Here is an 18,126-nt window from a genome sequence, read left to right on the forward strand (position 1 = left end):
AAAGAATATATCCTGGTTTACTGGGTCTCGTTTTGATCTTTGATACAGTTTTGCTTAACTCTGGTGCATTCTCTGTTGATTTTTCAGTTCAGTCCGTTCCTTAAAGTTCTTCACAGAACACATGCAGGTGGGTGGGTTTGATTTAATGGCAGCAGTGCACTTGGTGGTGAAGTCTTTAGAGAATCATAGAATCACAGAATATCTGAGTTGGAAGGTCCCCACAAGGATCATCTTGAAATTCCTCCAGCACTTAAGTGAGGATGAACCCACAACCTTGACATTATCATGTTCTAAGAAATTGAGCTAATCCCAGTGGTCTTCCCCTGTTCTCTGCTTTCCTTCTGCTTGCTGCTTTTCTTGTGCTTAGGATGCATGGCTAAGGATAATTGCTGCATCCTACAAGGAAGGGTGCAAGGGCACTGAAATGTCTGATTGCTCTCTCTTGCCAATTTCCATGCTGGCTTGTTTCTTGTTTTATTTCCTAAAAGTTCTTTCTGCAGGCAGAAAGAGAAATCATGTGTCAGGCAGAAAGAGAAATCCAAAAAGTTGTCTTCTACTGCAGGACAAGGTACCTTTTCTTCTTTGGTGTCATCTGCTCATTTATGTAACTTCTCCAGTTTTGAAAAAGAAGTTCATTATAAAATAATTTCATCATGAGGTTTTGCAGTCAGTTTTGGCAGAGCAGGTACAAAGCTGTCAGAGCTTTGCTTCTTAGAATATACATGTCAGCTTTGCATTGGATCTAGCTCTTTCTTAAGACACTTTTTAAGATTTTTTTTTTTTTTCACATAAGCCTGTAGTACCCGTAGATGATCTGGGTGAGGGGAATGTAGCCTTAGTTTGCTCCCAAATTACAAGAGGTTCAGCGCAGGTTTTCAACTCTCAAATGAGAGTAAGAAACCTTACTTTACTTCTTATTTTGCAATAATATTCAAAGATATTCCCTCCTTTTTCCAGTTGATAGTTTTCATCCTCATATTTGTTATTGCTCTGCTTCAATTCTAAATGTGACAGGAATTTCAAGTGAGAACTTTCTGATGCAACAATGACCTAGGAACCAGCTGTACTATCTATTTATGAAAGTTACTGCATGTCATAATTTTTGCCAGGTCTCCTTCCACTCCATAACCACCTGTGTGAGAACAGGAGTTTATTTCCAAAATTATGGTTTGATGCTTAAATACCTGTTAACAAGGCACATTCTGTGAAAAAATTTGCTTAGGAGAACTGTGCTCATTTGCGTACAGAATGTAGCTTCCACTGTATGTCTTTCTTATCTGCCACTACACATAGTAAAGTGAATACTGGTGATCCTGTTAAGCATCATCTTCTGTTTCTTTCTTGTTTTAATGGGTTTTGCATTCAGTTGTAAGAGGCAATGTGGGCAGCTGAGGGAAATTCATCAGTGTGCATAAACATTCTCTGCATCCACTGACTTTTCAATGCTTTCCCCAAATGCTGGCCACTGTGGAACATATCAGAAATCTTTCAGTATATAAACACATATTCTGCAGTCTTTTTTTACCCCTCTTTTTTTTTCATTCAGTTTCAGCCAAGAGCTAAAATTTTATAAATATCGAAGACAGCAAATTCTGTCCTGAATACACATATACAGAATTTCTCTAAGGTCAGAGTTTGCACCAGAAAAAGTTAGTTGTCATTTGTGATGTAATTCAGGGCTTTGCTTTCCATTTACTAGACGGAAAGAAACATTTGCAGCATCCTAGGACTTATTTTAGGGGAGGGCCTCTTAAAAGGGTTAAGACTAACTACTGCTAAGAAGAAAAAAAGTACGATGAGTTCCCAGCTTAGTCAAAAAGGATGCATTTTAATAGTGTGTCAATATGTTCCCTGACTGAAAGATGTGGAAAACAGACCAATTACTAAAACAGTAAAAAGTGAGGTCAGCTTGTCTTTGATCTCCGCTGAGTGTGTGGGAATGGGAAGTCTGGGCACATGACAGAAAGATGAAGATGAATCTGACACAGTGAGGGAGAAAGTGAAGTCTAGTAAAGGCGAAACAAAGGGGTCTGTAAAGTATGTTGCTTTATTGTATTCTTTTTTGCAGCTGTGGTCAATGGAACAAGTCTGTAGAGCCCTCTATTTGAATTTCTATTGTGTTTTGGGTCTTTTGTGATGATATTTAAAAGAAAGTCAGAAAGACTTGTTGTTTATGTCTGTATTCTTATAAATTGTTCTTAAAAGAGTGAAAAAAAAGACCATAGTGGTAATTTTGTGAGCTGATGATTACAAATGCAAAGGTAGTTCTGGCTATGCTATCAAATGGAGGTTTTATTTTAGGTGGTGCTAGTGAGGCATTTTGTATGTCTTTCAAGGACTGAACGACCTCCAGAAAGAGAGAAAGAAAGAAAAAAATCAATCCCTACTACAAAAAAATTGTGAGCTGGGAACTTTTTCTTTGGCAAAGAGACAGAAACTTGTATGACACAGAGAATGAGTTCCTCCCCTGATGCCAGTGGCTGGCTTTTATTAAATATCATTGGGGTGCACTGATGTAGGTGCTATGTCCAAGCAATTCTTCTGGATGGCTTCTTTCTTCAGTGTTTTCAACCTACCATTAATTTGCTCTTCTGAAGATTGAATGTCTAATCTCATAAATGTAATGTTGTTTTCCCTCAAAACAAGCATTTTACAACTGGGATTATTACCGGGGGGGGGGGGGGGGGGGGGGAGGGGGAAGTATTGACGAAAGATTCTTTTCTGTAATTATTTCTGACAGGAAAGTATATTTAACCATATAGTTAACCATATGTATCTATAAAGCCCTAGTTGAGCAGCTTGGAAATAGTATCTCATGGTAAAATTTTTCTTACAGTTTGCTGAAAGAAAGTACAGGAATAAAGAACTTTGCTGAGTGAGAAATGAGGCAACATGATCCTGGAAGTTAGTTCTGCAGTCAAAGCACATGGGAAAAGAGATTAAGCGTACTGAGGTATTACCAAAGATAGATAAAAAGGAGTTCCTTACCTGAGACAGATAAGCAAGATGAGTAGTTGAAAAAAATGTGTGTTGATGGATTCTAAATTAGTAGAAGGTGGGAGATCTTTTTGTTTATCCTCATCCTCTTCCATAAAAACTTTTCTGAAGATCCACAGTAGGTATTATGACAAGTGTCCTCTGAGGCACAACGATAGAATTGTATGGTATATCTGTCTGACAGTTCAAGTGCATAGCATGGTGAGGATTCCTCAGTTAACCAGAAGTTTTTATCTAGGCCCATATCACATCAGATTAGTGTATGAGTTACACTTTCAACTGGTTCACTGAGAGCTGTTGACTTCATCACCATGTTCGAGGGTCTTGTCTGTCAGGAGACATTATTTGTGAGTTGCAGCACTTGTGATTGGGTGTGCTCCAGAGATGATATTGCCAGATCAATGACTACACAGCTGGGTTTGTGATTCTGGAATAAACTACATAGCGATGGATCAAATTTCTGTAATATCTAGTCATATATTCTGTTAGTTATGTAAACTCTTAGACTTTCACATCACTCTAGTAGTCTTTCAAAAGGGCATTAATTCATCCCCTCTAGGGATTATGTTCCATGATCTTATTTTTCTTCCTCCATTCCTCCCACCAGTGCATGCACATCCCATGTCATGCTTGCAGGCATTCATGATGTATTTCCTCATGCGAGGAGAGGAACATGTGGCGCTAACCCCAAGCTGGGAGGGGCGTAAGGGAGATCAGCTGAGGTGCCACTCTCAGTGCTTGCAGGAGTTCCCCAGCTGCACTTATAACTTCTTTCAAGCCGCCCTTCTCTGTTGTGGTCATACTCTCCTGTTTGGTATGGAAGCAAAGGTGTGTTTTTTCCTGCACAACCCTTACCGTGGTTAGGGCTCAATATGTTCAGCTAAGCCCTGAAATGTGCTCATGAAGGGGCATTCTCGCAACAACTCCAGTTGGCTGTTTTCCTTTGGGGAGCTTAGGTAAGTTGTGTCACACCATGCCAAAACTCTCTTTTGGCTGTGCTCAAGGAAGTGGCTTTTTTGACTAGAAGATTTTTGGTTGCTTTTCTTTTTAAATACACTTCTTTTTGTAAAATAAGGACACACTGCTATGTATCTGTTGGAAAAGGCATATTTAAAGAATGGTACTTGGATTTGGACTTGAATATATACTAATTTTTCTGGATCTTTTGTAGCTACTGAGAAGATTCAGGCCAAGGGAGGATTGTTAACCATCACCTGTACTGGGGGTAATTTGATTAAACTCCTGGTTTGGCTTTTATGTTGCTTTGTAGTTGGGGACTGGGAACTCATTCTTGAAATCTCTAATCCACTTTTCTAGATGTGGTATGATGTCAAGAATGAAAGAGTGAAAGCAGACGTGAGGTTGCTGAACAATTCTGGATATTGAATAAAATGATAGATTTGTTGACAGAAGGACTCAATTCCTTTTAAGAAATCGATAGTGCCTCAGATGGCATCACAAATGCCGCGCTAATGGAAGCTTTACCAGAAGTGAGCAGTTAATGTTGCAAGCCTTCTGTGAAGCTGACCCTTCAGGGACATAAAATCTAAATGACTAAGTGATGCCCATGTGCACAACAGAAAATGAGGATGAGCCCTGTAAATGAATATTGCATTTGTGGTTTCCTCAGTGTTTGCCTTCCAGACTGATGGAGACTTTTGAGAGCCGCAGTATGTGAACTATAAATATTTATTTTTATTATTTATAACTTACTCATGGGTCAGAGTAATTTACTTGCAGAACGTCACTGAGGCCAAGAACTGATTATGTGAAAGCTGTTACCTGTATTCACTGCTGCTGTCTGGATTTTACTGTGCAGTAGAATACACTTTTCATTTTCCATAGTATTTTGCTTTTTGAATAGTTTTCATTGCATGGGACTGGCATTGTGGGATTTTTTCTGCAGTGTAATTTTCTCCTTTTCCTCTTCATCTATTATTATTTGACCACTATCCTCATACAATAACCTCTAATTTAAGAGAGTGTAAAAATATGCTCTTTTATGGACAAATCTGTCCATCTGTTGCAAATGAATAGTGCAAGTTAAAGAAAAATAAGTAACCTCAAATAATCTCCTTTCCTTTTCCTTTTCCTTTTCCTTTTCCTTTTCCTTTTCCTTTTCCTTTTCCTTTTCCTTTTCCTTTTCCTTTTCCTTTTCCTTTTCCTTTTCCTTTTTCCCTTTTCCTTTTCCTTTTTTCCCTTTTCCTTTTCCTTTTTCCTTTTTCCTTTTCCCTTTTTCCTCTTCCTCTTCCTCTTCCTCTTCCTCTTCCTCTTCCTCTTCCTTTTCCTTTTTCTCTTAAGATGCATTTGTACATTTCTTGCCCAAAAAACCCTGTAAATAAGGGCTGGTTTATGGGGTTCTTTTCCCTTTAGTTCTCTTTACTAGTATCTATCACTTGGGGGTCAAATGATAATTAAGAGCTTAGAAATACGAGTTTAAACACTGATGTATTTGTAAAAATGTTGGTTTTTTAGACCCATTCCAGGTTGCCAAATCAGTTTTATAACCAGAGGAGTATGGGTGGTTTGTGGCTCAGACATGAAGCGTTCTTGTGGGCAAAGGTTATCACTACTGGCTGCTAACTTACCTATGAAATAAAATGGCATTAGTTCTCTAATATTTTCTATCATCTATTCACATACTTTTATACATAACAAAATGTATTAAAAGAGAGATTTAAAAATTCTTCCATCCCTACATTCTAGAATTAGACAATGTTGATAAAAATGATTTTAATTAATATAGAATTATTAACTAGTATATAGAACAAAAGATATACTTTACAAGAGATAATTAACACAAAATAATGTGTGGAAGAGGACTGTTATAATTAAGTAAATGCCATCTACTTTATTGTAGAGTCATGTTTTGTGCCTTTCATTAAAAATCATTGTCTCTTTTTTCATTTTGTTTTAGGCTTGTAGAAATAGAATTAATTCTTCACTGTTAACAAAAGAAAAATCTGAGATAAATACTTTGTTTCTAAAATTAAATCTTCCAGTTCTAATTTGTTTGTTTTCTTTCAGCAAAAGTTTGTTGCTTTTTTAATTTTGGAGCTTATACTATGATAAAAGAAGTAAATTACAACTGGCTCTTCTTAGAACTGAGAAATTTTTCCAGTTAAATATTATATACTAGACTAGACTAGACTTCCAGTGTGTTTTCCAATAGTATAAGATACTGTAGGGTGATGATTATGGGAGGAAGGAATTCCTTTTAAAGAGTTATACCATTTTAGCTGAGGAATGTAACAGGCATGTTCTTATTGTTCTTTATATTTTGAAGGTATTATTCAATATTCTGTTCTTGTGAAATATTTTCATACATTCCTATTGTTGTTTCCAATGATGGAACAAAAATGGCAAAGGATTTGTCTGTGTATCTGTCTTGTGAGTACTTGCTGTCATTCGCAGTCTCAGCGAATCCATAAATCCAAAGACCCATAAGAAATTTGCGGAGGGCATTGGAGATTGTCAGGGCTAGGGCTGGCCCAGTTTTGCCTTGTTGGAATTGAGTCTGTTCCACCTTACTGACTTCGGTTGCTGCAGAATGAGGGTTCTGTTCCAGGTTCTGCTGTGCAGGCAAGACTTAAAAATTCATCTAGAAGATACTGAGAAATTCGGGCATGCCTAGCTGTCTTCCTTTTCTGTGCTCTCAGTCTTCCTCCCTACTCATCTTCAAAGGGTTGATATTAAACGAGTCCCATTCCAGGGCACATCCCAGTCCAGTGGTGCTTAGTGAACTTTTTTGCTCTGCCACTGGAGACAAATGCAAATGTGATGATAGCTGTATCAAAATGGATATGAGCAGAGAATTGCTGCCAGATATCCTTTTACAGCCATATTTTGGTGTAGGAGAGCTGGCCCCATACTGAACTATGGAATAATTGTTGATGAAATGGAAGATGTGTGCCTGTTGGGATTCAAGTTATTTCTCTCATGAAAAGCCTAGAAGAAATATGATCTCATCACTGGTATAGGATGTCTGAAGAAAAGTCAAAAATGTGAGATGTGGCAGTCAAAGATGCAGTTTAGCTCTGTTGCTTTTTATAATTATTGTTAAGTGTTGTCAACAGAACTATCTTTTTCAATTTTCAGTGACTAAAGATGCTTTTTGATTTTTTTTTTTTGCCTTAGAGGCACAATGGTTTTTTTCATTTTTTGACTGGGTTGGTTTTCATTCGATGGAGTTATCATGATTGTTCTTCAATACATGTATTTAATTCTTTTACATCCCTAGAACTTAAAAATTTGTAGCACATCAAAGAAAACAAGCATACAAAAAACAAACAGTATGCTTGCCTTGCCTGAAAGCCTGACTTTCCATAAATTTAGACAGAAATGTTGGTTTAATTATGCTTTGTTTTTGTGTTGGTGGTTTTTTTTTGGTTTTGGGTTGTTGTTGTTGTTGTTTTTTGTTGGGTTTTTTTTTTGTGTGTGTGTGTGTGTGTGGCTTTACACTTAAGTAATCATAAGTACACTTAAATATGTGACCAGCTTTACACAGAGGGTCACTGTTGGGAGCTGTTCACACAAGTAAAGACACTTATGTGATGAGGATTGAAATCCCCAGTACAAATATACACTGTGTTTATGACTCTGCATGCTTCTTAGTAATGTCAGTGGCTTCCTGACAAAGATAAGCGCAGCTGGCAGGACTTCAGTGGTTAGATAACAGAGCAGAAGCATTGTGTTTAATCTGCTTGTGACTCTTGCTCTTCCTTGTGACGACATTCAGATAAATAGACACAGAACTCCACAGTGAAGCAAATGCAAATGGGGAAGATATTTCACTGATCTTAAACTACTATAAATAGTTTTCCTCTCACTTGGAGATTTGTGAAGCTGTCACAAAGGTTTTGTGGTCTCATTTTACATCATCGTAGAGTTGTTAAATTGGTAGAAAAAGTTACACTCTGCCTTGCTTTTTAAGTTGCATCAAGAAAGTGGAAATAAAAAAAGAAATCCCCAAAGCAAGCATGAAAGGGGGATAATGTGTTAGACTTAAACTGCTCAAGAGTGACAAAGATTATTGTTTGGATTACTTTCTGTATACCAGAGAAATTACCAAGGAATTGGGTTATTCAGTCATAAATTTGCAGAGTTGCAGAAATGGCAGCTGAAGTATGAGTGTTTGGTAGGGAGAATGAGGCGTTTCTCCAGTTTATTACTCAGATTCCTAGAGCTAAGAAAAAACTCAGGTTGCCCTGTGAGTCCATCAGTGGAAGACTCTCTGTGATCATGTTTTCATCTTGTTGGAGTGGAGAACATCCCCTGTTTTGCTTAATTCTTTTGCCACAGCTGCTAGTTTAGTTTGATACATATTTGTTTCAATAGAAAAGGAAAGTTTTGATCCAGCTTAAGAGGCAGAGTTTAACAGTTGTTTGCAATCTGACCTTCTGTGTTCAGGGATTTTGTCATTTACATGGTGTTATATCTGTTGCATATGTGTTGGAGTTTGTTGTGGGATTTTAGTGGTATTAAGGTCAGATATTCAAATACAGCCTTAGGAAAAACATACTAGTCTGTGCCTATTTATCTAAATAAACCAGAAAGTCCCTCCTCAAATTATTTATAGAAATCTCCAATTTTTTGTGTTGAGTGTATGGAATATCTACATTATAGGACTTTGTTTAAAGCCATTGAATGGGTTACAAAAATCTGAAGGAAAATATCTCTCATTTGAGATAGACAGATATATTTGAATTAATAGACTTAGAAAAAAAGTGGCTTATTCAATTGTATTCTTTTACTGAAAACTATGTATTGATGACAATTCAGGACACTTTGTATCTCTTGCTTACAGACTTTTGTGACTCTTGTTTCTGCCTGCATATGTCTCCTGTAATGGACAACAGTAGATGACTTCTGAGTGAACTGTGGTATAATTTCAAATATTTGAGCTGTGAAAATTTTAAGTGTAGGACCTGATTTTTACTTTCAGATTCCTCTTGTTTGTGGCTGACATCCTTCAGCCATGTTTGAAATAATGGCATTTTTAATTAATTTTTTCATGTTCTGACAAACATTCTGAAATGCAATATAAAATAATTTTTCTGAATTGCTGCAAAGTAATTTTTTTGTATAGAAGGGTTTAAGGATTGTTTTTGTTTGTTTGTTTTTTGTTTTTTTTTTTTAAGGATCACTTAATTGGAAAGCTATACGGCAACTGTCTGAAATTTCAGGCAACATTTTATAATCATTATTCTGTGACTGAAATCCATTCCTCTGCTCTGTTGTGGATGACTGGCAGTTCCTAATTTATTTTATCCATATTTTTTCACAAATCAGAATGAAATTTGGTTTTAATATATTCTTTTGTAGTATGGTAATATGTAGTAATATGCAATAAATGGAAAAAGATCATTAGATTCTAAAGCTCAGAAAAATCTGAAGCACTGTTAGAGAAATGTAGAAAATGTTTATGTATGCTGTTTGCAGGAAAAAATCAACAGCCATCGCCTATCCTTCTTGCCATACAATTGATTATGAATTAGGACTTGATATGCTGTGTGCCACATCAAATATTTTTCTCTGTGTATCAATTAAGTTCTGTGTTTTTTCAATTTTCAGGTGTTTAGAAGGCTTTAATAGTGGAATATTTGCAATTCCATATGAGAACTCTCACTACATTATGCATGTGCCAAATTAGCCAACTTCTGTGCATCTTGAATATTTTTTAAAATCTAGTAATGAACGGAAGGGTATACTAACCAAGGGTGAGGTTATTAACTAGTGCTTTCTATTTATCAATGGATGGCTTAAAGATTGCTAGAGCATGAATCTAGCTTGGAGGCTTTTTGCTCTTTTTTATTTGGTTTGTTTCCATCGTCTATTTTCCAAGGAAGAAAACTAGGGCATCAATTCCTTTTAGAAAGGGAATGTTGTTATGGGATTTAAAAACATTATGTGTGCCCTAGTCTTTTATCAGTTTCTTCAGGAACTCAGAAATTTGTGATTATTTAGGTGAGTGATGCAAAGGTCTTTTAAAATTGATAGATTAAAATGTGAACATCTAGTAGTTTTCTGTAGAAGATTGTATTACTGTCTGTTCTTCCAGTAACACCCTCTAACTTTGTCACATGAAAATATGGGCAGTCTGTTTTCCTCATTTCCAGTGTTTTAAAAAATGGATTTCTTTTGCACACTGTTGTCAGTAAAATCTCTTTTCATGTTTGATTGTACCTGAGTCATCTAACAGCTGTTATTCCCCAGTTCTATTTAATTTGCTGTAGATTTGTTTAAAACTGTGTGCAGCTTAAATGTCACATCTGTGTTTATAATTTTTCCTACTGCCTTTGTAATGAAACGTCACACGCAGTTTTGTCAGTATTTCTATGGTCTCTCATAGTCACAAAACTTTGCAGACATTTACAAGATTTTAAGTTAGAAAGCAGTTAATTGTAATATGACTCTATAATTGTAGACCCTTTTTTGTCAGCCACAGGGAGAGTGACACTTTTCCTTTTGTATTTTCTAGTCTTTGATATGACTTTTCCTTCTGAGAAAAGTTTTCTCTAAATTGTCACTAGGATGCCCATACTTGTAACTGGGTACAGCACAAAAAAATGTCAGTCTATAATTTTTTTACTTAACAGTGAACAAGCTGATTTTTAAACGTCTTGAGGCTGGAAGGAAACAATTACAGAAGGAAGCCTGTTGCAGCTAGGTTACATGGAAAACGGTAACAATGCAGGGTGCAAAGCATGAGGCTGCGTGAGCACAAACTGAACAGACAAATTGTGTTAACATCCTTTGACAATAGCTGTTCAAAAATAGGAAAACAAGTACATGGAAGTACCATGGTGCAGACAAGGCACATATCTTCAGGCAAGTAGGAGCATGTGGAAGAGTACAGAACTTAAATATATAGGAAGTAGAAGGTGGAGACAGACAGGAACAGCGAAAGCAGATGGCTTACACAGTAGCATTTGAAACAGAGGTCCCCACATCTAGGAAAAGGATATGTGTAGAGGGACTAGCAATTCCATTGTTGCTGGAAGTGAATTTGGGAGGAGAGGTGGTCCCTATGGCAGGCAAGGATATGTCCACAGGAGCCTCAGCATACAGGAAGGGCAATGCAGATCTCTGTCAGGACATTAACTGAGGGTGCTTTTTATATAGTTATCTGTTCAGTGATGGAAACAAAAAGACAAGCAACTGTATCCATGCCAGAATTCCTCATTAATTGTAAAGATAAGAGAACAAAAATATAGGTCATGGATTGTATTATTTTTGAACTCATGGGAGTTAGACATGAAGCGTGTCTCATTTTTCCTGTGGGAAGCAGTAGATCTCATCAGACAGTGGCGGTGCCCAGGCCATTGCTCCTTCTCCTCTTTAGAGTATGACCTCAGACAGGTCATGATGCTGGTTTTGCCTCAGCTGCTCCTGTGCAGAATGAAGATGCTAACAATATCCAGCCTAAGAATATATGCTAAAGTACCATGAGATATACAAATGCTATCTCTTCAGTTTTGCTTTCCCTGCTCTTTATGGCTTAAATTGCCTCTTAACTTCTTAAAGAAAGTGTGAACAAGGCATAGCATTAAAGTTTTAATTTTAATTAAGTATTATTTTTATATAAAGTGATTTCATGTCCTGTGTAGTTACTATTCAGTAGACATTAAAGAGCTAAATTCAAATTGTTTCATCTCAGGAAAGGGTAGAGATTTGCTACCTGGTACATAGCAGAGATGTCTGAGTGCAGGACCAAGGTAGACACATAGAGGGAAAAAAATGCAGAGACCTGACACCACTGTGTAGTGAAGCACCTTTGTCTGCTTGGAGTGGACTGTTTCAGGAAAACAGCTTTAGCCCCATGCTAATATTGACACATTGCAGTTCAGAAAAAAACCCAACACGAACCTTCAAATTAGCTGGATGAGAAGAAACGTGAAAATTCGTGTAGGATCTCCATATTAGGCAGCAGACAGGAGAACAGAAACACACTATTGAGATTTAAGAAAGCAGAAATAAAGAATGAGATTGTTAGCTAAATATCATGCATAACAGAAAGATTTGATAAAGCCATAGTTACTCAGTGGCAATGCAAAGATCAAAACCTCTCTTTCAGTCATTTTGGCATTTGTTCTTTGTACTGTAGCTCTGACTTAATTAACACTCTTGCTGTGGGCACTGTATAGAGATCCAGTAGAATACTCACAGTCAGATCTTTCAAATTTGGGGGACACAAAAAAACACTCAGTGTTTTGAAATCCTATGTGTAAATGAGTATCTGTTATGCCATTGTAGGATCTGTGGAAGTATGATTGCTGGTACTATGCTAAGTATTATAAATTTGTAGCTATTACAGCAGCATGAGTTTTCCTGAGGTAGGAGTAGTAACGATATTTTCTTAACCAATCTGTGATTGTGGAGGGAGTATATTGATCATTAATCTCCTGAGTCTTTTAGAGAAGATAAACAGTTAAATCCTTGTCCTCACCTGAACAACAATGAATGTCACGTGCCATTTTCCTTGACACTTTGCATAGATTGTGTAGTCAACAAATTCAGAATACTCAACGTAATGTATCATTTCTTTATCTTTTTACAGAGGGAAACCAAAGGTCACTTTCTTATAGACCACATCTGCAACTATTACAGCTTGCTGGAAAAAGACTATTTTGGCATTCGATACGTTGACCCTGAGAAGCAGAGGGTATGTATATAATCTCTGACTACATTTGCTTTTAAGTAAAGTTAATTGATTTTTTTTTCAAAAAGCATGTAAGTTCTAATGCAAAGTTATATATCTCTGAGGATTTGTACTCAGGTTATAATTCTGTAGAGGTTCCTAAAGTGGCATTATTAAATTAATTTTCCCCTCACTTCATGTATTTATTATTATGCTATTATATTATGATATATTCTGATTTGTATTGTTCTTCTGGGCACTTAAACCAGAAAAGAATCTATAGGCATGACTCAGAGTCAGCACAGAGTAGCTCTAGGCTCTGACAGTGCACTGGAATTTGGGATTTTTGGTTTTCTCTTAGAGTATGCTTCTTGGGAAATGGAAGCAGAAACCCTATTAAGTTTATCAGCTAAAAGCAGTCATTCTGTTCCACCCATCACAGGGTGCATGGACTTAAAATCTGTAATACTGAAAACAGGTGTGATTTGTTGAGATGTAGGGGGTTCTTCAGGTTGCTTCTCCCTACAAACCTCTTTGCACTTGTGCAATAAAATTTTCAGGCTCATTTGTGTGCACAGTAATTAGTCATCCTCCCTAGGTGTTAGGTGGTTCTGCAGATTGTATTTTATGGGTGATTTGTTACTGCTACCCCCTGCTTGGCTTCAGATGACTTTTACTGTATGAGAGTAGGGAAAAATCATCAAGACAGGAAGCAGACACTGAAATTCAGAACAGCTTCTTCACTGTGTTGTCCTGCTGGTCTCAAGATTAAGACTTAGATACACAACTTCAAATATCTTGTGTACATATATGGCATTTATTATCTGGAAACAATCACCAGTTTGAAGCTGCTATGATCGAAGAGGAAATAAACCATTTGGCTGGATATCTCTTGCTACACCATAATTAGTTTTGTCAAAAATCACTGGAATTGGGGTATCACCATCAGCTCAACCTTATAGAATTGCAACAGCTTTGCAAAGCTGCATCAAATAATTTCCATTGCATCCCCCGTTTAAAGTGAAAATAATTAGCAGTTATTCTGACCAGTGTTCTTAATTCTTCACAATCATAAAAATTATAGAGGTGTTCACCTGCTTGGAATTGATAGGAAAAGTAGGTGGAGCACTGGATTGGGCTATAATTAAGACTTAATAAACACTTACTTCTGTTGGGAGTTTCTCTGACAGTCACTCAAAAAAAGGTACAGAAAAGTTATTTTAATTACTGGAAGTACAGACAGTTTTGTTAATAAAACCTTTTTTTTTTTTTTAATAAAACCCTTTTTTTTTGTTGTCAGAATACTTTAAAACAATTATACTTCAGAAAAAAAACTCCAAAAACCCAAACCCGTGCCTACTGTAGCATACCATACCCATGTTTCAAAGAGCTGTTACCTATCTTGTTAGCTAAATTTACTGCACTGTCTTATCCATCTTGGCTATACAGTTGTTGTTTCACATTTCATAGTATAGCTAATTTAGTGCTAAGTTTGTGGAAGATGATACAGAAGCTATAATTTTTTCTTGGTTAGCAGCAAAAGACAATTTGAGAAAAAAACCCCTCACGTTCTTACCTAAAATATGTGTGTGACAACGTATGTTAGTGCCTCAAAGGAAAATAAAGTGGTGTGGGAAAATGAATAAAATTAATATAGACTAGGCTGGTTTCAGTGCATGATGTGGCTATGGTAAAAGACCACACCTTGTTTGCCTCTTGGGACTGTATTTGCAGGAAGGTATTAATATCATTTGACTCTAATGAGATCTCAGCTGTTCTGATCTACATATCTGTATTCAAGAAAGCTCAATTTAACTGAAGAAGGAAAGAGGAAAGAAGGAGTATCAGAAACATGAAGAGAGCGAGACTTTGTTTATGAGATGATTTTAAGAAAGGCACACCCATTTAGTGCAGGAAACAAAGGCTAGGATAGGGTTATACAGGCATCAGAGTGTAAAATAGAAAGAAAAAGAGAGTTGAAGCAAGGGAGGTGGTTTCTTAAGCTAGTGAGAGCTGCACTGTCTGAGACAGTCCTAATGGAGGCAGTGGAGCAAAATCTTTCACTGGTTGGTAAATAATTTTAAGAGAGTTCTCTGTAATTTTATGGAAGGCGTTTATATTAAATATTGGCAAAGATAGAGACTAGGCACCATCTTCTGAAGATTCTTTCAAACAATATGTAATAGGAGCTGAAACAAGAAAGCATAACTTTATTTTAGTAGAGTTATTATTGATTCTGATGTACGTAGCACACAGCGAATGTTGCTTTACCCAGTTTCTTGGAAATGCTAAATGCTTCTCTTGTAGGAATTTATATGTTGTAGAATTTTATATTCGACTGCATAGTCTCTATGTTTGCACAGAAAGGATTTCAATGGTTCCAAATGAAACTGCCAAAATAATGCATTTACTTCTGGCTTTTGGTGAATTCTTCTTGATTGGGTTTTTTTGAATAGTTAACCTATATGAAATAATAGTATATTATTATATAGTGTACACACACACACACACACATATATATGAAATATTATGCAGATTTACTACTGCTGGCACTTAGCCTAGCAGTGATGCTTGCCTCCATTTTATTAAGATCTAATTTTTTTTGTGCAAAGGTTCCATAGTTGCTCTGAAAGCTAATTTGCAGTCTTTTTGTTTTGTAAGGAGGGAGTTCAAGCAGGCAAAAATACCAGCTTTAATTAATCTAAAATCTCTTCTAAATGTAGAGTATGCTACCAAAATGTAGCATTTTGGCTTCGGAGTATTGAAATGTACTGAGTTTGAGAATTTAAAAAATGAATTGTTTCAGTATTTCAGATGCTTAAAATTAGATGTTTCAAGATTTCTGTTTAGAACATTCAGAATTTCTGACCATGTAAAAAATATAGACAATTGATTTAATTGTCTTATGTTGGAAAAAAAATCTGAAATGTGGGAAAATACCTGGTGTTTTTATAAGTTATTTTTCAAGTAAGTAATAACATATATTTCTTCCTCTCCCCAACCTGACTTTAATAATATAATTTTCCACTACATAAATAAACATGCGGGTATATTTTGAGCATACTTAAACTTTTAAAAATTATCTATAGTTTTCTATTTTCTCTTCCACACAAAAAATCCACCAAACTCTGGAAGACACTCTTAACAGAAGGCAGCCTTCTATCTTCTTTTATATCTTTGGGTATATGGGAGAGGAACAAAACCGAAATAAAATTGAACTAGCAGTTAAAGACTCTAGTTTCTACACTATGTTGTATCTTTTAGCATCAGATTTGGATGCTCCTTTGGGGAAACTTTGCCTTAGGGTAGATTCAAAAATGTCAGTAGTGTACTAATAGTATGCAGTAAATTGAGGTATGCCATTTTATGTCTAGTGATACTGAGAACAAATGAGTTCCTAGTGTACATACATTAACAGTCGACTTTTTTGTGTGGATTTCTGAGAAAATTGTGTGGGATCACGTTGTGTTTCTCCCTGACACTAAACTGTAGTAACATTTGTAGCTAGTTTTGGCCAAATGTGACCAGGTCAGTGATCATCTCTCTGTATTCGGCACTGCTGAGGCCACATCTCAAATCCCATGTTCAGTTCTGGCCCCTCACTTTAAAAAGGACTTTGAGGTGCTGGAGAGTGTCCAGAGAAGGGCAACAAGGCTCATGAAAGGACTAGAAAACACGTCTTGTGAGGAATGGCTGAGGGATCTGGGTTGTCAGGGGGACCTCATCGCTCTCTACAGCTCCCTAAAAGGAGGGTGTAGGGAGGTGGGGGCCGGTCTCCTCTACTGTTCCTGCAGTGAGGATGAGACAGGGCAGATTCAGATTAGATATTAGGAAATTTTTTTCACTGTTAGGATGGCCAGGAAATAGGTTTTCCAGGGAGGTGGTGGAGTCACCATCCCTAGAGATGTTCAAGACGGATCTGAATCTGTTGCTGGGTGATGTGGTTTAATGATTTAGGGTTACAGTGGTAGTGTTGGGTGAACGATGGGACTGGATGATGTTAAAGGTGTCTTCCAGCCTTGATGGTTTTACTATTCTATATAGTTCTCAAATGTTAAGTTCTTGTATGGTTTCATGAAGATAACTGTCACATTGGTGGATAGAACCCTGTTATTCTTCTTACTGAGGAAAACGCTGAAGGGCAAAACCAAACCAGGAAATCTCTAGAGACTGGAGAGAGATTCACTGTAAGAACCCAGAAACCATTATCTGGATCTTGTACTTTTTAATACTTTCAAATAGGAAACATGCCTGGATGAGCTGTTACTGATTCTCCTACTCAAGGAACTTCTTCCTTGTACCTTTTCATATACTAGATACTGTATTGAGGCCAATTGTCACACCCTCACACTTGTCGAAATGCAGAATGGCTAACTCCCTGCTGGATACCCTAGGTTTACCAAGCAGCTTTTTTGTGTTTTTTGGGCTGGTACGAGATGAGAATAGAATGATACAGTGCAGCTGCTTGTTCAGCATCTTCTCTAGAGTAGATTTCTTGTTGAAGGAGTCCATTGTTCTTGAGGGCAAGGGAAGATTCAACAGAAGGAAGATGTTAGTGTGGTGAAATACAGTCTTTAAATCCCTTCAGGAGGGCATCTGAGCAATGATTTAAAGTTGGAAATACTTTTTTCCTTTTCTTTCCACTCCCAGTGGATCAATCTGAGCACATGCTTGTGATTTTGTTTTTGAATGTGGAAGTATGAGGTGGTAGTGGACAGAAATATCTTGGAGCTACCCATGGGGTAGGTTGGAAGTGTCATGAAAAGGCTTTTTAGGACCCTGAAGCAACTGTGAAGTCTCACCTGTCACTGTAGAAATGTTTGAAATCATAGTCACTCTTAAGCATTAAGATGCTTTGTCAGGTGGGCGTGCTGCAGGGCTGTCTGGGAGCAGCACAGCAGAGCAGTGGTTTTAGCTCTGTGCCTGTACGTCTGGCAGTATGAAAATAAAGCTTTCAAATCAGTGAAACTACTCTTAGAGTACATTCCCTCTGTGCAGCTGATCGTGAATGATAGCTTAGAGTACACTGGGATTTTCTGACTTTCCCAGAGCAGAGAGCTGCTTGGTTCTTTGACAGAAAGATGACATGGTACACTGTGTGTTTTTCAGAGTGCCAGCCAATTTCGTCCTAAAGAACTGTTGCAGATACAATTCTCATTTTCCTTTCAAGCTTAAATATGGTGAAAACTGGTAGACAATTCTACAGGAGATAGGGTTTATTTTTGTCAGATTGCGTATTTATTTCACTAGTTAGGGTTGTGGGGAGACCCATTTGTATTCCCAAGTATGGCACTTAAAATTGAACTGGGCAGAATATTTGTTTAATCTTACAACCTAAGTAGTTCAGCATTGTACCAGTATTTACTAGGGAATGAAACTGTAACCTTGGGTCTGTCAGTAATGAATTTCTTTATCATGAAGTAGTGGTTCTGTTTTTAATGAGAGCTACAGAAAAAATGTACAGCAGTTTCTCATCAGAGAGACCTTTG

At 37.0% G+C, this 18,126-nt stretch overlaps 1 protein-coding gene across 3 annotated transcripts in view; it reads left to right on the forward strand.

Moving 5' to 3' along the window:
• The window catches only part of FRMD3 (FERM domain containing 3), a 136,373-nt gene that overhangs the window by 49,492 nt on the left and 68,755 nt on the right, over window positions 1-18,126 (forward strand). For all 3 annotated transcript variants that reach the window (XM_039567277.1, XM_039567276.1, XM_010403702.4), the window contains exon 2: window positions 12,557-12,661. In XM_039567277.1, coding sequence (XP_039423211.1) covers window positions 12,557-12,661 — 105 coding nt within the window. The remainder of the gene's footprint in view (window positions 1-12,556; window positions 12,662-18,126) is intronic.

The sequence above is a fragment of the Corvus cornix genome, chromosome Z (assembly GCF_000738735.6).
Source record: "Corvus cornix cornix isolate S_Up_H32 chromosome Z, ASM73873v5, whole genome shotgun sequence".
NCBI classification, from domain to species: domain Eukaryota; kingdom Metazoa; phylum Chordata; class Aves; order Passeriformes; family Corvidae; genus Corvus; species Corvus cornix.